This window comes from Arvicola amphibius, chromosome 4, assembly GCF_903992535.2.
Source record: "Arvicola amphibius chromosome 4, mArvAmp1.2, whole genome shotgun sequence".
Classification (NCBI taxonomy): Eukaryota; Metazoa; Chordata; class Mammalia; order Rodentia; family Cricetidae; genus Arvicola; species Arvicola amphibius.
This window is the reverse complement of record NC_052050.1, coordinates 52,495,749-52,515,054: the sequence shown is the minus strand read 5'-3', so window position 1 is coordinate 52,515,054 and position 19,306 is coordinate 52,495,749. Positions and strand designations below refer to the sequence as shown.

General features: G+C 52.3%; 1 protein-coding gene across 1 annotated transcript in view; it reads left to right on the top strand.

Moving 5' to 3' along the window:
- The window catches only part of Pik3r5 (phosphoinositide-3-kinase regulatory subunit 5), a 67,496-nt gene extending 51,444 nt beyond the window's left edge, over positions 1–16,052 (top strand). Inside the window, exons 6-19 of the mRNA XM_038326462.1 lie at positions 3,603–3,672; positions 7,812–7,986; positions 9,280–9,433; positions 10,399–10,482; positions 10,666–11,368; positions 11,492–11,654; positions 11,953–12,078; positions 12,562–12,690; positions 12,815–12,908; positions 13,127–13,203; positions 13,394–13,487; positions 13,568–13,650; positions 14,208–14,320; positions 14,408–16,052. Coding sequence (XP_038182390.1) covers positions 3,603–3,672; positions 7,812–7,986; positions 9,280–9,433; positions 10,399–10,482; positions 10,666–11,368; positions 11,492–11,654; positions 11,953–12,078; positions 12,562–12,690; positions 12,815–12,908; positions 13,127–13,203; positions 13,394–13,487; positions 13,568–13,650; positions 14,208–14,320; positions 14,408–14,549 — 2,207 coding nt within the window. The 3' untranslated portion in view covers positions 14,550–16,052. The remainder of the gene's footprint in view (positions 1–3,602; positions 3,673–7,811; positions 7,987–9,279; positions 9,434–10,398; positions 10,483–10,665; positions 11,369–11,491; positions 11,655–11,952; positions 12,079–12,561; positions 12,691–12,814; positions 12,909–13,126; positions 13,204–13,393; positions 13,488–13,567; positions 13,651–14,207; positions 14,321–14,407) is intronic.
- Positions 16,053–19,306: the final 3,254 nt, after the last annotated feature.

Sequence of the window (19,306 nt, the reverse complement as noted above, 5' to 3'; positions counted from 1 at the left end):
GCTTGAGCCCCTGAAAGAGAGGCTAATAGATCTGTGGTTCCTTGAACTTGTACCAGATCTCTGTGATCTAAAATCCTGTCTCAGAGTCTCTGCTACTCTCTAGCTGGTAAGCCTTTTGGCAAGATGTGGAGCTTACGTAAGTCTCAGTTTTCCCATCTGAGAAATAGGCACACAGTGCTGTCTGTCTCTCAGGGCAGTCCGTGAAATGCTGCTTCCGCTGATTTCATCTTGCAGGGAGCACTAAGCATCCAGATGCTGATAGCTTCAGAGACAAGTCCTGTCACAGTCATAAACAGAGATGACAAGGGACCTAGGGAGCTATGCCCTTCCCCAATTAAGTCTCAGACTCCAGTTGCTATGGAGACAGCTGCTAGTAGTCTCCATCTGTATGGAGGAAGTGGGTGTTTATCAAAGTAGGGCTTCCCTTTTCTTCTTGACTCCATCCCTAATGGCGGCAGACCCTGCACCTATGTGTTTATTGAGCCTTGACTCCTTGCTCATATGCTAATACAGAATATCATTCTTGCCTACCAAGGGCTGATCTGGAATCCTGGCTGGTAACACCAGCACCTTCCACGTGAGGCATTCAGCAATTTTCAAAGCATACAAACCTAAAGGATTATGTCTCACCAGGACACAGACACATGGGTGAGGAGATGGCCCATTTCCAACATACACATACGTGAGAAATTCACTCCCCCGTGCAGGCTCTACAGTCGAGTGTGAGGGAAGGAACATGGACTTCTGTGTGACAAAGATCTGGTTTGGCTCATGCTAGCTAATGATCCTGGACAGTTGCTTACCCTCTGAGTCTCCCCATCAAAGGAGGACTTCTGCTGTTGATAATGACAGAGATGCCATTCCTGTGTGCTCACAGCGTGTTCAGCATGGCGAGTGCGGTCCCGTGTATCCTCAGCACAGCTCTTGGTATGGCAGCTGGTAGACTCATTGTTCGGATGAGGACACGGGAGCTGGGCAGCAAGCAGCTTGTCTGCGCACACACAAACAAGTGCTCCATATAGGAACCTGCATCTGCTTAATTCCAAAAGCCCTGGTGAAGTCCTCTCCCATTTTCTTGACACCTTATTCCTATCGAGACAGCTGGAAGCCCCAGCTGCTCCTGTCTTTCTGTCAGCACCATGCTCCTCTGGGGAATTCTCCTGTAAAGTCCCATGTCCTGTGTTGGTCTATCCTAGGATGTTCCCAGCTCAGGCCCTAGCCCACCAGCGCACCCCATAAACCCCTCACCTCATGTCATGCAGTAGAGGCCATCACCAGGAGAGGGCAGAAGAGGTATCTTCAGGGTTAGGAGTTTTATCAAAGGATTGTGTTTCTACTTGGAACTGTGGGTGTCTTGACTATTCAGACAGGCCATTAGCTCAGAACACAGCTTTCTCTGGGTCAGGGGGTACCAGTGTCTTCCCAAATATACCCCTCTTGGTGCTTCAGAGTAAAGCAGGGAAGTACACAGGAAGCAGCCAGCACTCTATATCACAAGATGAGGCAATGGAAATACTTTAACACGGGCCTAGGGAAGTAGCATGAGGGGGTGGTCCTCATCATGAATGTCACAGAAGAAGAGTGACCACAGGGACTGCAGTTTCCAACAATGCCCAAGAGTCCAAGGCACATAGACAAGGGAAATGGAGAGAGGCTGGGCAGTTGGGCTTGGGGCCAGGGAAAACACTTGGTGTGGGGCACAGTGGGCTCAGAAGTCCACAGACTGGCTTTTGGGGAACTTGTTATATTCAAGGACTGGGACTTTATGGCTTGGGGTGTGACTGGCTGTCCATCCTAGGTCAACAGAGGCAGAACTGGGAGTGAAGATGAGGAGCCCTGGGGCGGGGGTGGACTGATCATGGACAAAGCACTGAGGGGACTGTTGCTCAGTTGGGGAAAACACTGGTCATACAACTGTGAAGACCTGAGCTCTGCCTACCAGCGCCATGTGACCTGTGCGGGACTGATGGCCTACCTGCAATTCCAGTGCATGGGAGGCAAACCCAGGGAATCCCCAAGGCAAGCTGGCTGGCTAGGTCACAGAACCAGCAAGCTCTGGGTTCAAGAGAGAGACCCTGCCTCTGCTTATAAGGTGTAGAATCATGGAGAAAGACACCCTAGGCCAACCTCCGGCCCCCATAAGTGCACACATACACTGAATACACATTCATATGTGCATACATGTCCATAAACATGCAGACATGCATACACACATACACAAGTAAAACATACACACACACAAACAAACAAACATTAGGTAGAACTAGGGAGGTAGGCTGCTTGCCTAACACACTCTACCCAGCAAAGCACACAAACACACACACGCATGTACATGTGCACGCACATGCACACACAGACACATGAAAATAGAAATAAAGTCAGCAAAAGACTTGCTTGTTTGCTTGCAAGAACGTTAGTCTATACTGTGTTGCCCTGGCAGAAGGTGTGGTGGGGTTGAATTTATCTTTGCAATGTATGGGGAATGGCCACTAGATGGCACCCCTAATCCTTAGACTTAAGTAGAAGCCCCTGTTTTAAGGATGCCATTAGCAAAGCAGACCTAACCTTAACATCTGTGACAATTGCAAAAATCAAATATCACACAAAAGGCCAACAATGAAAATAATTAGGTCCCAAGTTAGAAGAGCATGATTGGTAATTTCCTGCCATTTATTAAACAAAATTCACGGCCGTTGTGTTTGTTTAGAGTTCTCTTTTCTTTCCTGCATCCAAGGGGAATTCCCTCCCGCTCCCCAGCTCAGTCCCGCCAGGGGTTCCCTGTGCCCAACAGGGACTTCCTTGTGACTATTTCTGGATGCTGTTTCCTTTCAGGGTGTTTGAAGTCGCTGGGGAGGAGGGGAGGCAGGCTGTGATGGGGACTGAGCTTCAGAAAAAGCAGGCACTGGGCAAGACCTAGGTCCCTGAGGTGGTGTGGGAAGCCAGACAGAGAAGAGGAGAGCAGAAGGGTGGCTGCCTGGCTAATCTGGGGCTGAGTGTGAAGGCTGATGGGTGCCTGGCACATACATCCTTCCCCGCTGCCAGAAGACACCAGGCAGGAGTCACACTGTGCAAGGATCAAGGAACTATTTGACAGCCTCCTGGACCTGAACTCTCCCTTCCATGACGTTCCGCCTCCCAGGAAGGCCAAGCTGGTGTACCTCAAGTGGGTCTGGGGCTCAGCTATGAGCAGCTACAGAGGTGTCCCCTTTAGCTGTCTCTTCAGGAGGAACTGAGGACCAGGGTCAAACGACTGTCTGCTCAAGGCCAGGTGGGAGAGCCAGAATACAGGAGGGAGACACGAGGACTCTAGCCTTACATCCCTTTCTCTCCTGCTGCCTGCCCTGCCTGCCAGGGATCTGGGGGGCGGGGCCTGGGCAAAGTGGTGAAGAAGGGGCAGAGGGCAGCTGGAGGGACTCAGGGTGGCTTTGGTGTGAAGGCTGAGGTCGCAGGGTATGTGTTGCAGGTGGAGAGGGACCAGTCCACAGAAGCAAAAGCCCCATGGGCCCCTCCCAGCCCGACTGCCCAGCGCTGGCTTGTAGGGATGCCCAGGAGCATTTCCTAACCCACCTACCCTCTCCCCTGTGTTCTCTGTTGGCCCACAGGGATCTCCTACCAGCGGCTGGTGAGGGCTGAACAGGGCCTGCCCATCAGGAGCCACCGAAGTTCCACTGTGTGAGTGTTCTTGGGGGAGGGAGGACCAGGGCAAGTACCGTCCACTCTTTCCCATCCTCCTGCATCCAGCGCTCACCCATTGCCAATGGGTCACCAACCAATAAGGACCCCTGGGGACTGTGGCGGTTATGGTGGTGTTTTGTGCCTGAATTCCTTTATCCAGGCTTAAGGCCTTCTTTCAGGTTGATTTTTTTTTTTACATACTTATCTTTATGAGTGTTTTGTCTGAATGTGTATCTGTGCCCACAGAGGTCAGAAAAAGTATCAGATCTCCTGGGGCTGGAATTATGATTGTTTGCACACTACCGTGTGGGTGGGATTCAAACCTGAGTCCTCTGGAAGAGCAACCAGTGCTCTTAACTGCTGAGCCATCTCTCCAGTCCTCTTCCTTCAGATTCTAAAAGAGAACAAGGACACATTTTGTTCTTCACCTCTAATTTTCAGGTGAAGAGATTGGAGGTCAGACAGGCCAAGGAATTTCCCCAGGATCACACAGTTAGTGAGTGTCTGAGTCAGGATTTGACTGAACCTTACTTAAGGACCCCTGCCTTTTCCGTGGTGTCTTTCCCCTGTTACTAAAACCAAGCTTTTTAGTTTCTTTTTGGTCTGGATTGATACTAAAATATACACTAAACTGGGCATGGTGTCACATACCTGCAATTCTTGCATGTAAGACAGAAGATTGTAAGTTGAAGGCCAGCCTGGACTACATAATGAGACCCTATCTTAAAATAAAAAAAATCATTTGACAGCCTGGCTCAGCAGTGGGAAGAGTTTCATGAAGCTTAACGCTATCACTCATAATAAGTTCTCTACTGTCCTTATTAACTTATTTAATTATTGCCCCAAACTTGTTATGTAACAGACGCCAGCTTTGAACTCTTGGTCCCCTGCCTTCTCAAGTGCTGGGATGGTGTGACCAGCTTTATCCTATTCCATTTAAATAATAAGATCTAACTTGGACACCACATACTGATGCTATCTCCACCTCTGAGTCCTGGGCTGCAGTGTGTGTGTGTGTGTGTGTGTGTGTGTGTGTGTTGGTTTTGAATTACTTTTGAGACAGGGTCTTGCACTGTAGCTCAGGCTAGCCTCAAGCTTACTATGCAGCCCCATCTGGCCTGCAATTTGCGTCAATTCCCTGCCTCAGTCTGCTGAGTGTTGAGACTTCTGGCAGGAGTCATCACCCCTGGCTCTTTTGGGTCTGTAGTTAGAAAAACACTAGAGAATGGGCCCATGCTGAGGACCCACTGGTGGTCTCTCCACCTCTTCTTTTAAAAAAAAGATTTATTTACTTATTATGTATACAACATTCTGCCTGCATGTATGATCTCATTATGGATGGTTGTGAGCCACCATGTGGTTGCTGAGAACTGAACTCAGGACCTCTGGAAGAGCAGCCAGTGCTCTTAACCTCTGAGAGCCATGCTGCCTCATCTTGATCTGTCAGAAACCCAGGGACCCAGTCAGTCCCGTACCTGCTGCAGATCTGATCCTAGCCACACAGCAGGTGCCTGTAGCCATGCACAGTATCGAACCCTCTGCATGCCAAGAACTTTCACCCACAAGAACTTTTAGTGTCTCTTTGGCATATCCCAATACCAGCATGTGCCTTGGTAAATGACTAAGAAGAGTAAGGATCAACTCGAACACAAACTCTGTGCTGCCTGGGTGACTCATCTGGCCATTAAGACTCAATGACCAGTGGGCAGGCCGTGTGTAGGGTGGATATGCCAGACAAAAGGAAGACTTGGGTCTCCAGCAAATGGAACTGGACTGCCTGAGGTTTAAAACTAGGAATTGTTTGTTTCTAGAATTTTTCATTTTATATATTTGGAGCACACATGGCTGCAGGCAACTGAGACCTTGGGTGAGGAGGCAGTGTACAATAGTTTAGTAAGTGAGCAGGTCTTTCCAGAGGCCTGGAGAGATGGACTAGTGAACAAGCACCAATACCTTTTCATTGGTCCCTGGAACTCTGAGCAGGATTCTCTTACTAAATTGAAATTTCTGTTTTTATTTTGTGCGCATGGGTGTTTTGCCTGTGTGTATGTCTGTGCTCAATGCGTGTAGCTGGTGCCTGCGGAGGCCAGAGGAAGTCATCAGATCCCCTAGGACTGGAATTACAGATGGTTGTTAGCTACCTTGTGGGTGCTGGGAATCCAGCCTGGGTTTCTGGAAGAACAGGCGGTGCTCTTAACTGCTGAGTCATCTCTCCAGCCCCCGAGCATCCTAAGCGTCCTTACATGCATAGATTCCTTTAAACCTCATACCAACCCTGTCAAAAGACCTTCTCCAATATAAGGAAACTGCAACACCAAAGTTACCAGGAAATGTTCTCATTTTCATTGTCTGTAAACTGAGAATAATGATGAGATCTTTAGCACAGAAATCAAGCTGGACAGGGCAGAGGCTCCATTATCCTTGTCCTGCATACAGTGGGGCTCAGCCATGTTGTGCTCAGCAGGCCCTCAGCAAGGCCTCAGCCGGGCAACTGTCCATAGAGCCTGCTTGGTGTTAATTCTGAGTAGAGAAATTGAAAAACAAAAACAAGCCGGGTGGTGGTGGCGCACGCCTTTAATCTCAGCACTCGGGAGGCCGAGGCAGGCCAATCTTTGTGAGTTCAAGGCCAGCCTGGTCTACAAGAGCTAGTTTCAGGACAGACTCCAAAGCTACAGAGAAACCTTGTCTCAAAAACCAAAAAAAGAAAAAAGGAAAAAGAAAAGAAAAAGAAAGAAGGAAGGAAGGAAGGAAGGAAAGGAAGGAAGGAAGGAAGGAAGGAAGGAAGGAAGGAAGGAAGGAAGGAAGGAAGGAAGAAAGAAAAACTAAAACAAAACCCAGCCTCTCTGACCTGCTCCCCTTCTTCCAGGGCAGACTCCTGTAGAGCCTGGCAGGATCCTTGCCTCCCGGGTGCCTCTTGTCCTGGAGTTTAGTGCAATGTGGGGCTGTGAGAACAAGAGTAGATTCAGGGCCTTTCTGCTCCAGCCCTTGCTGGTTAACATGAGGTTCTGAAATCCACAGAGAAATGAGAAAGGGCCGCTATGAGGCACCTCAGGCTCCCTGATTCTCTGATTATTTGAATGAGTTTGAAAGTTTCCATAGCGAAGAACTCTGAACATTAATACCACAGGACCCCAGATGTCCTGCTGGAGGGAGAGGTGGCCCAGATGCTTCTGGGCTAGCTTGGAAAGATGTCCCCAGAGTGGAGGATTTGGAGGCAGGCCTGAGTTGACACCCTTTCCTCTGGGCACAATAAATGACAACCTATGATAGACCTGCTCTCTCTCCCCTGAAGAATGGTTGCTGGACTTCAGATCACCTGAACTAGTCATCATCCTTGGTGAATAGCTGACATCCATTCAGATTTTCCAAAGGACTGAATGACTATGTGAAGTCAAAACAGCACAGTAGACTATGGGCCAGACTGGAATACATAGCATGACCATGTCTTAAGTAAAACTTAAGGTAAAACGGGTTTAAAGGTAAAGTTCAGGTTTTTGTTTTTTGAGGAAGAATCTCTTATATTCCTAGCTAGCCTAGAAACTGTGTATATAGACAAGGTTGACCTTGACCTTCTAATCCTCTAGACTCTCCCTCACCAGGGCTGGGGCTATAGGCATGCACCATCCCACCAAATTCATGTGCGGATCTAACCAGGGCTTCGTGCATGCTAGATAATTACTCTGTTAACTGAGCTATATCCCCAGCTTTTCAAGTTCAGTTTTTAAAATATATACATTTATTTTTAATTATTTAAATGTGGTGGGAGAGGTTATAGGTATGTGAGTGCAGGTGCCAGAGGTGTCCCATCCTCTGGGGCTGGGTATCAGGTGGTTGTGAGCCGCCACGCAGATGCTGGGAATGCAGGCTCTCTGCAGGAGCCGTATATGACTAACTGCTAAGCCTTCTCTCCAGCCCCGAAAGTTCAATTCCAAGAGTCTTTGAAAGCTCCTCCTGCAAAACACTCCAGCATAATCATAAGCATTCCCCCAAGGAAATGGACGCCCAACACCCCCAGCCCCTTCCAGGTGGCTGCTGTCACTTGCCTAGCTCCACCACCCTGTGAGGAGTCCCATGTGGATTGGAGTTCCACAGGCACGGACGATGCAGCAGCCCCATGGCCTGCCCTCTGTCCCCAGCACTGTGCTGTTGCTGAACCCCGTTGAGGTACAGGCTGAGTTCCTGGCTGTGGCAGACAAACTGAGTGCACCCGGACAGTCACCACACGGCGCATACACCACCCTGCTCCTGCACGCTTTCCAGGCCACCTTTGGGGCCCACTGTGACCTCCCTAGCCTGCACCGCAAGCTGCAGGTAAGGACCCGGGGAACCAGGGTCTGTGAAGAAGCATTTTGCTGTGGGGATATGTTAGCCTCCATAGTCCTGAGTGCCACTGCTAAACAATGGCTGTGGGATAGCCCTGATGCGCTGCTGGGTCTTGGCCAGAATCTGGCCATGTCCCCCGCACTGGGCTGGGTGTTGGTAGCGAGAGTCCCAGAGGAAGAAATCATGCCATGGGGATGGGGATGGGGATGAGATTTGGTTGAAGGTCTGGTTCCTTTTCCTGACTCTGTGACCAGTTAGCTGTGTTGTGTGGACAACCCTTCACACTCTGTGTGTATTGGGGGGGTGCATCCCTTCCACTCTGCAGTGCTCCCTCTGGGCTTCCCCTGCTCTGGGATCAGTTAGCTGTGTTGTTTGGACAACCCTTCACACTCTGTGTGCATTGGGGGGTACGTCCCTTCCACTCTGCAGTGCTCCCTCTGGGCTTCCCCTGCTCTGGGATCAGTTAGCTGTGTTGTGTGGACAACCCTTCACACTCTGTGTGCATGGGGGGGTGTGCGTCCCTTCCACTCTGCAGTGCTCCCTCTGGGCTTCCCCTGCTCTGGGATCAGTTAGCTGTGTTGTGTGGACAACCCTTCACACTCTGTGTGCATGGGGGGGTGTGCATCCCTTCCACTCTGCAGTGCTCCCTCTGGGCTTCCCCTGCTCTGGGATCAGTTAGCTGTGTTGTGTGGACAACCCTTCACACTCTGTGTGCATGGGGGGGTGTGCGTCCCTTCCACTCTGCAGTGCTCCCTCTGGGCTTCCCCTGCTCTGGGATCAGTTAGCTGTGTTGTGTGGACAACCCTTCACACTCTGTGTGCATGGGGGGGTGTGCGTCCCTTCCACTCTGCAGTGCTCCCTCTGGGCTTCCCCTGCTCTGGGATCAGTTAGCTGTGTTGTGTGGACAACCCTTCACACTCTGTGTGCATGGGGGGGTGTGCGTCCCTTCCACTCTGCAGTGCTCCCTCTGGGCTTCCCCTGCTCTGGGATCAGTTAGCTGTGTTGTGTGGACAACCCTTCACACTCTGTGTGCACGAGGGGTATGTGCATCCCTCCCATTCTGCAGTGCTCCCTCTGGGCTCCCCCACCCCCGACGTTTAAAATGAAGGTAGGAGGGCAGTGGGATCACAGTGGCTCAGCTCCTTAGCCACTCAAGTGCCAGGAGGGTGAGGAGGCTGGGAGCAGTTTGCTCTCTACTGTCCTTGGTCAGGTACTGGGAACGGGGAGAGACGGGTGGCCTGGCCATGGGTCAGCACACCTTGTCTCCTCCCGCACTGTTAGTCCAAGACGCTAGAAGAGCTGGAGGACATCTTTACAGAGACTACAGAAGCCCAGGAGCTGGCGTCTGGCATTGGGGATGCAGCAGAGGCCCGACAGTGGCTCCGGACCAAGCTGAAGGCAGTGGGAGAAAAAGCTGGCTTCCCTGGCATCTTAGGTGAGGGCTGGGTGACAACCACTCCATCCACCTTTCTACATCTATTCTGGTACCCAGACTGTGTACACCATAGGCCTGGCAGTTCTGCCCCACAGAAACTTCCAGTTCCAGTTGGGTTCCTTAGCGTCTGGGTACCCCTCAAGTCCCCAGTCAGAGTTCCTGTGGGCAGATACAAGGCTGGGCTGCCAGTGTGTTATCAAGAGAAAAAGAACTCACTGAGGGCAATCGGGCTGATATCTTTACTGTACATGTCCCTGGGCCCACCGACATCCAATCACTTCCTGCTCTAAAGGAGGTTAGAGATGTTCTTGCCACTCTTACCACAGAGTTAGGCAGCACAGATTCTGAGCATGGCTTGGCAGCTTCAGGTATTATGTTCCCCATCCAACCTTTTAAGGAGCCTGGCATGGTGGTGCACACTTGTAATCTCAGTGCTTGTGAAGACTGAGGTAGGAAATGCATGGGTTTGAGGCCAATTATATAGCGAGACCTTGTCTCAAAGCAAACGTGCAAGCCAGACAAGTGGGTGGTGAGGGACACCTTTAATCCCAGCACTCGGGAGGCAGAGGTAGGTGGAGCTCCAAATTCAAAGCTGACCTGATCTACAGAGCAAGTTCCAGGACAGCCAGGGCTACACAAAGAAATCTTGTCTCATAAAAAACCAAAAACCAAAACAAACAAAACCCACGCAAGCAAACCGTTTAAAGTGTTTCTATGCTTTTCCTATACTGACAGTAAAATGAAGCTCAGAGGCTGTGACTGCCCATGCCCACATAGCTAAGAAAGGGCAGCCCTGTAGCTGAGAGGCAGGTGCCAGCTTTCAGTCTGCCTCAGCCCATCCAGCTCTGCGTCCTCCTCTCTGCACTGTTCCCACAGTGGCCTCTTCTGTAAGGCCAGGGGACTTGGCTGGCCATTCTGCAAGGCTTCTTCCCAGTCCCCTCTTCCTGTCTTCTCTGCCCTTACAGACACTGCAAAGCCTGGAAAACTCCACACCATCCCCATCCCTGTTGCCAGGTGCTACACCTACAGCTGGAACCAGGACAGCTTCGGTAAGGGGCAAGCAGAACCAGGGCGCAGGGCCCAGACCGCCCGCTGTGTGTGTCTGATTCTGCACCTGTGATGCGCATTCCTCTGAGACCTCCCGCTACTCTCGCCATTAGCGGGTGGAGGTACTCTACCCTCTGCAAGGGTTCAAAGACACCAACACAAACACTGCTTTTGTCTCCCTGTAGACATCCTACAGGAAGTCCTTCTCAAGGAACAGGAGCTGCTGCAGCCAGGGATCCTGGGAGATGACGAAGAGGAGGAAGAGGAGGACTTGGAGGTCGACAGGCATTCTGCCGAGAGAGACTCTCTACTCTCTACCAGCTCTCTGGTGTCTCAGGACTCCACTCTGTTGCTTGGCTCCTCTCAGGCCCCAGGGCCAGTGCTGTCCCGCCAGGTGCTGACCACCTTCGTCTCAGGCCTCTCGGATGGCGTGGACAGTGGTTACGTGGAGGACAGTGAGGAAAGCTCCCCAGAGTGGCCCAAGAAGCCCGGTAGGCAGCAACGCCAGGGTCACCGCAGGCCTGGGCAGAAGTTCAACAGGATCTATAAACTCTTGAAGAGCACCAGCCAGCTGGTCCTGCGGAGGGACTCTCGGAGTCTGGAGAGCAGCTCGGACCCGTCCCTGCCCCTACGGCGGGCAGGGAGCCTTAGCGGCCCCTTGGACTGTTCAGCCCAGTTCCCCTCCAGGGCTCAGCGCTCCCGCTCCCTACCCCAACCCAAGCTCAGTACCCAACTACCCAGCTGGCTTCTGGCCCCGCCCTCACACCACCAACGCCGCCGCCCCTTCCTCAGCGGGGATGAGGACCCCAAGGCTTCCACACTACGGGTTGTGGTCTTTGGCTCTGATCGAATTTCAGGAAAGGTGGCTCGGGCATACAGCAAGCTCAGGTAAGGATGGAGCAGGGTGCCATCGCTCTGCCTTATGCAGCGGGATTATGGCGCTGGTGGACTGTGGAGCCCACCTAAGTCCTGGAGTCACTGTGGGTTCTCCTCTCACTATCTCCTCACTAGGAGGCTGGAGAACAGTCACCCTCTCCTCACACGGTTCTTCAAGCTTCAGTTCTTCTATGTGCCTGTAAAGCGAAGCCATGGAGCCGGCTCCAGTGCCTGCCCGTCCTCTCTGAACCAGACAGCTCCAGTACCTGGAGACCCCTTAAAGCACCCCAGCCCTGCAGTATGTTCCCCCAACTTTGGGCCAGATGGGGTGGGAAAGTGGAATAGACAAGAGTGGGTTCTAGGTCCTGGTTGAAAAATCATCTGAAATGATCCCCTGTGTCTGCGAGAGCTTCCTCCTGCCTTACCCTTGTTTCTAGGTCTCTGCCCTGCGCTTGGGTGTGACATTCTGCTGTATGACAAAGATGGAATGTCATTGTAATTCTCTAGAGACAGAGACACTCAGCTCGGGGTTACAGATGTAATCTTGTACCTCATAGCTATGATGGGCTGGGGCTAACTCTTGTCCCTTACCCTAGGAGTTTGGCATGGCCCCGTGGGAGGACAGTACCAATGACATTTCTCACTACCTCGGTGTGCTTGACCCCTGGTATGAACGCAATGTGCTGGGCCTCATGTACTTGCCTCCTGAAGTCCTTTGCCAGGTGAGGAGACTTGGTGGTAGGGTTCGGAGCCCGCTGGCTGCTGTCACTCAGCCACACTTTGAAGATTCTGGGTTTGGGGAAGTCCATGGAGGGCGAGGGCTGGGTTGGGAAGGGAGAGGAAGGCTATGTAAGAAGCGGAATGCGGACTGAACGGGGCGCTCGGGACAAGAGATGGGGCCACTGTGGTAAAGGGGGGGACAGATCCTCAGAAGGGCACAAAGGAATTCAGGTGCCAGCTCTCTTTCTTATCTATTGGCTTGTCTCCCGAGATGCATGTGTGCCAGGCAAGGTGGGGCCCCAAGGCTACACTGGGCTCCTGACCCAATTCTCCCTCCAGATTCCCTCTTCTTTTCTCTCTCCCTCTTGCTCCATCTGCCTCCAAATTGTTCTCTCTGCCTGTGTGTGTCCTTACCTCCCTTCCTCTGATGGCTTCCTTCACTCTACTGCGTCTCCCACCTGACTGGGCTGCCCCATCTACCACAGCAGTCCCTGAAGGCGGAATCTCGGCCCCTGGAAGGCTCATCCACCCAGCTGCCCATCCTGGCGGACATGTTACTCTACTACTGTCGCTTTGCGGCCCGCCCAGTGTTGCTACAGGTCTATCAGACCGAGGTGAGGCGTGCGTCCTGTTTCTCCCAGACTTCCTGGGAGCCCGCGCCCTCCACCCTCACCCCTAGAAACCCCTGTGCTGGGAGGAGTCCACACTGATGTACGTGCTCCGTCCTGCTCCTTCCAGCTGACTTTCGTCACGGGCGAGAAGTCTACAGAGATCTTTATTCAGTCTCTGGAGCTGGGTCACTCTGCGGCCACGCGTGCTATCAAGGCTTCAGGTGGGCACCGGGGGACCCCTTAGAGAGGTAGTTAGGAGGTGAGGTCCTGGTAGGGGAGAGCAGGGAAAAGACTGAAGGGAGGGAGGAGTAGAGTACGGAAGGAATCCTGGCCCTGGAGAGTTGGGACCCTGAAGAGTCCAGGCCGGAGGAAGGGGGTACCTGGGGAAGTGGGGACACTGGAAGAGAGAAGGAATGAAGAGTATGTCTGCGTGGCACAGGTCCGGGCAGCAAACGGCTGGGCATTTATGATGACCGGGAGGCTGTTCCTCTAACACTACAGATTATTTACAGCAAGGTAAGTGAGGCCTGCTCTGGTCTCCTTCCTCACCAGAGCTCAGGTCCAGAGCTGCCTCTAGTGTTCTCAGGCCCTCCAGTGACCCCCAGACTTCCCTTGGTACTGAGAGGTGGCCCCTTAGCATTCAAACCCTCTCAGGCATCAGGCTCCAGGGCTCTGGGCTGAAGAGTCTGGCCCTGCTGCCTTCCAGGGAGCCATCAGTGGGCGAAGCCGCTGGAGCAACCTAGAAAAGGTCTGTACCTCTGTCAACCTCAACAAGGCCTGCCAGAAGGCAGAGGAGCTAGGTGAGCGGGCTGGAGAGGATGGCTGAGGGTGGGGTGGTGGGGAGGTCCTGAGCCTGGTCTGAATCACCCTTGACCTTCAGACTCCAGCATGGAGGCGCTGACGCTAACCCTGACAGAAGTGCTGAAAAGGCAGACCCCTAAGTCCAAAAAGGGCTTTAACCAGGTAAGGGCTTTAACCAGGTAAGGGCTAAGGGCTTCTTTCACAGCCCCTACCACCACCATTACACCCCTGGCAGGAGTGAGGACTTTCATGTGAAGGCGACCAAATCTTGTATGAGAGACAGATAAGGGATTGCTGGGAAATGAGAGGCACATGTGGGGTGTGGCTGGGGGTACACGCAGGTCTACAATGTGGAGGGTGCATGTATATGAAAAGGTTGTGTGGTTGTGTGATGGCCATTTAGGGTCACCAAGTCTGATCCAGTGTGGGCACCCTGTCATGGAACCCTGGGGTCTCCAGGTTGGAGGGGGCAGTGCATTGATTCCCCCGGCCTCAGAGGCAGAGACTGCAGAGTAGATAATCTGACCTGATGGTCAGCGCACAAGAGCTGCCAGCCAGTCCTATCCCAAACACACACACACACAAACACACACACACACACACACACACACACACACACACACTCAGTTCCTATGGGCGCTTCTAGGGGAAGGAAGTCCCCAGCGCTGGTAAAATGGTGCAGCCAGGGCTCTGAGGCCTTACTAGGGCTCCCCTTCCAGATCAGTACATCGCACATCAAAGTGGACAAGGTGCAGATCATTGGCTCCAGCAGCTGTCCCTTTGCCGTGTGTCTAGACCAGGACGAGAGGAAGATCCTACAGAGCGTGGTCAGGTGAGAAAGGTGGTCCCAGGGAAGGGTGTTCCTTCTCTGCCACCCAAAGCCTGCGGAGCCCTGTTCTTACGCTACCCTGCCCTACAGGTGTGAAGTGTCACCCTGCTACAAGCCAGAGAAGAACAGCCAGCCTCCCCAGCGGTCCTTCAGCCAGCCAGCACAGGCTGGTCCTGACCTGTGCTCCCTTCTCTGCCTCCCCATCATGACTTTCAGTGGTGCTCTGCCCTAGTGCAATTCAGGACCAGGCTGCACAGGAAAGCGCAGTTTCTCCTCCTCCACTCGCCAGGGCAGCTGCTCTCTGTGGAGAGCCCAATTGTCCTGGCTTGCATCAGGATTCCGCTCTAAGCCCTGCCATGGGCCAGGGACATGAGGCCGGTGGCATCTGGAGCCTCGGAGATCTGATAAGGAAACAGGCATTAGAGAGAGAGACCTGGCTGCCTAGCCTTAGAGATTCCTCTGAGCACTGGAAGACGCATAGCCAAGTGGCCCTGAAGAAAGTCTGAGTCTTGGAGCGGTGTAGGCACCCTTTCCAAGCCCTTGACTGGGTCCATCTTTGGTTTGTCAAAGACTTGGGGACTCTGTCTAGAGGCCAGTCTCTCAAAGGCGAGGAGAGGAGGAAGACGCGTGTGACCTTTCTTCGTGACCTCTGACACGATCTCTATCCTACCACCACCATCACACGCATCACACATGCACTCACACGCTTTCTCTCTCGAGTTCCCTGGATCCCTTGAAAAACAGCACTAATATTCGGTCCATTGCTAGGACCTGGTACGGTTTCTCTTCTGAGCCCCTTTCTGAGTCTCAGGACAAGCTTGGTTCCTTTCTAGCTAAACGACCAGAGGAAGTTAATACATTTTCTTTGAGCCTCCATTTCCTCAGTACTAAAGTAAAAGGGAAGTAAATCCTCAAAGGGAGGGCCCTTGAAGAACCTTACCCGAAGCCTGGCTCCTAGCAACTGCCCGGGAAAGACTGGTGCCTTGCCCTCTGCCGCTGATGCCCCACCTTTGCCCTCGAGGACCTTCATGGCTTCACCATAATCCCTGTTTGACCTTTCCCCACCTATGGACGAGGCAGAGCAGCAGTCAGGAAAGGCCACCTGGGTACGAATCCTCCCCCACTTCCCTAGCAGACTGGTCCCAGTGCCCTCACTTCCTCTCAGCTGGAGGATTGGTGCACTATGTGCAACGGCTTCCATATTCAGTTCCCCGGACAAGATCTCAGAGGGGCAGAGAGGTGAATACCAAAGGGGAGAGACAGGGCACTCATGCACCGGGAAAGACTGGCATGCAATAGGCCAAGAACCTGAAATGTAAGCCTGCCGGACTGGAGGGGCTCAAAAAGTTGACAGAATGTGGCTGGGGTGATAAGGTGGCAGGCTGGACCAGGACCTGAGATAGCACAGGAAGATAAGGAACCTTGGGAGATAAACAAGATAAAGAAGTCCTTCTTCCGGCCCTCCAGAACTGTTCTGCTCCAGAGATCTTATAGGAGCCCGTGAAACTCCTGCGTGCTCATGACTTGAGAGACTGTGGACAGAGCCACTGTGCTATCAGCCCTCCATCCTAGCCATCCGCGTACCTGCCGGGTTCTGGAATTGGCCAGCCATGTATTTCAGTGTACTTTAACTTGCTGTGTGAGCGTGTTGTTCTACCATATGATCAACATGGCTTGAATCAACGAATGGGATTTAATATTATTATCAAATAAAATTGATTTATTGTATATTTAATGACCTACAAGTGTGGAGCATGTCACTGAACTGTTTAGAGTTTGCATTTATCATTTCGGGGCTGGAGGGATGGTTCAGCAATGCTCGCTGCTCTTCCAGAGGACCCAAATGCTCAGCGCCTGCATGGGGTTGCTCACAACCGCCTGTACTGCAGTTCCAAGATATCTGATGCCCTTTGCTGGCCTCCAGAGGCATTCCCATACGTGGCATTCACTCACACACACACTACACACACACACAAACACACACACACACAAACAATAAAAATAAAATTTAAAAGTATTTCACATGTAGCAGAAGTAAGGCTTTGGGGGATTATTTTGCTTATTTGTAATCTTCCACTCTATAGAACACGTGTTTGTGCTAAATTTTCATTGACACTCCTCCATTTCAGCCTCATCACACATGCTCACCCACAGAAGGAAGAACCCCCTACATCTCTACAGATGGAGTACTCTGTATCACTCACTTGAGAAACCTAACTTGTATATCCTGATGTCCCTGGACCGGGATAGGCCTGAGGTTCTTGTCTCTAATGAGAGAGAGAGGACCTGGATCCATCGTACTAGGGAGAGCAAGGGAAGAGAGGTCGATAATGCCCTGCACACCTGAGGACTGGGTCACTTGGGTCACAGGAGGGAAAGAGGAGTGTTGGAAAGTGGAGGCTGCCAGCTCCAGCATCCCAGAATAATCGCTTTGTCTCTAAGGAGATTGCAATGGCATCAGTCAGCTGCCGTGCATGTCGAGAGCTCAGCGGGCTAAAAGTGGGAGCATGCGTTCTTTCCACGCAGCCACAGACACTTAGGGATCATCTGGTCTAAGCTGTGTGTGGCGTTATTGCAAGCAGTGGGGCGAGTCCAGGTCTGCACTGTGCGTCTCTCAGGCACTTTGGACCTGTGTGATAAAACACGCTATCCTCTGTGGGCAGCCCTAGTCACCTTACACATCTGCAAACTACTCCTTACGCCTAAAGGCAAGGCAGGTCTATTCTCAGGGGTGTTGTGGGGTGTCTGAGAGGAAGTATGTAAAAGGGGATTGTGCTACTGAGTCTGTAGTTCAGGAAATCTGTCTGTCCCCAGGGGTGCTGTGAGCTGAAAGCCAGAGCTGTAGTCAGCTCTGCTAAGTTCGAGGGCCTCGAAGCCTTCCTGAAAAGGAGGCACCTAAGGCACAATGGCTGAGTCTTAGTTGGGGGACGGGGAGGCACGACACACAGAAACCAAGTAGTCCATTACCTCTCCAGGGACTTCCTGTTTCCTTGTGTGTGATGGGGAGATGGGGAGGGTCTATTCCTCCTTTACCCACAAATCTGAATCTCTATCTAACCCTTTCAATAAAGTCCAAGAAAAAGCTGCTCGGGGGACAAAGTGTCCTCTGCCCCCACCGGAGGCACAGTAAGCAGGTGGCTCTACCTATTGGTAGAGTTTCTTCCTTTGTATTCTGCTTGCAGGCACATCTGAGGCTCTGAGCGCTCCCTGGAAAGGCAGCTGTGGCCACAGCTACCCCATGTGCCCCCCTGAGAGATCTAGGGAGGTAGGGTGGAAGGCTCAGCCTCTTAGTCGCGGCCACTTGAGCAGGGCCTCCCAGTGAATGTCAGCTAGGTTAATCCACCTCAACAACTCTTATCTGGTACTTACCTCTGCACGGGCCAAGTGCTCTGGACCCCCATGCTCATGAGAATTCATGTGTGCCTCCTCTGATCCTGGGAGGTTGGTACTGTTATACCAGTTCTACAGGTAGAGAAGTTGAGACCAGAGAAGTTGAGTAGGGTCCCACAGACAGTAAAGAGATGATAGCCTCTGTCTTCGTGGTACTTAACCACAAAGCCATGTGTCCCTCTCAGTATCTCACAAGAGTGGTGGGTAAACTGAGGCCCAAAAAAGCGAGCTTCATGTATGTATCTGAGGCCAGCTTCATTGTGATAGGATTCAAGAGAGCTCTGGTCTCATGATGGAAGTGACATTCTCTACATCATCAGCAGTGGCAGGGGCAGACTAGGGGAGGGTCCGAGGAGGGGAAGCTTTGGTAGAGTAGGTTTTTCCTGCCCCCAGGCATGTCTGTGCTGCCCAAGCTAAAGGGCAGCCAGGAAGGAAACCTGGTAACTTCAGGCTGAGCTGGCTTGACCTAGTCCCCTGAAGTCTTTGGAAAGATAGGGGGACAGGGTTGGGGTGGCTCTGGGCAGCCCTACCCCACACCCACCCACACCTCTGAAGGAAAGGGCCTATGTGGCCTGGGATCAGAGGTCTTTTCTGGGCAAAATGAGCTGGACCCAGGATCCTCTGGAGAGCTGAGATGTTGAAGAACCGTTTTGAACACATTCTCCAAAACCTCAGGGTATAGATGAAGAAGTAGAACCCCAAAGAGAAGGGGTCCCACAGCCAGAGGCATGTTAGGAAGGAGTGTGTGTGTGTGTGTGTGTGTGAGAGAGAGAGAGAGAGAGAGAGAGAGAGAGAGAGAGAGAGAGAGAGAGCACTTGCACAGTCCCCTGAAGGTGCCTGTGCTGTCGTGAACTGCCCTGGACCCTCCATGCTGTGGCAGGGGAATCGGGGGAATCACTGTTCCCATTGGCACGGGAAATGGGTGCAGATGAGAGATCCCGGAACAGCGTGGCTTAGACAACTCAGATAAAACAAACCCTAAGGGGAAGTAAGAAGTCCCATGGTTGGGTCAAACTCTGTGTTGCCGGCCTGTAGAGAGGCCGGGCTGTGCACAGGGGCAGGGGTGGGGGAAGATCTTTCTCATCTCTGCCTCCTTTTCCACTTTGTCCTTTTTTCTGACTGTCTAACAGGTGCACATCTTCAAAGCGGAAAATGCTTCCAGTCCTCTGTGTAAGGGATAGCGCTGGGGCTGTCTGCAGCCACCCAGCTGTCCCTTGCACGGCTACCACACCCACACCAGCTGCAGAAATGCAGCTGGTAAGAGCAGTGCAGCCACAGGAGCCAAGGCCCGGCTTGTGATTTCCGATTCAGTTAGGCTGAGGCTGATAAGGTGAGTGGCCACACTGGTCCACGCAGCCGCTGCTGGCTGGAGCCTCTATCGCACACTGGGCTTATTCATTCCGTCCATTCATGCTCCCAGTCATAGTGCATTCATTTTCCATTTGTTCTATTGGATGAGCCAAGTGTTATACTCATGTGAGTGGAAGAACTAACCCGACTGCCACTACCCCAGAACTCACGGGATGTGTACGGCCTCAGAACACCAATGAGGAGACTCTGATAGGATTAATCTTGGTCACTTGGAAGAGTCAGGATAGA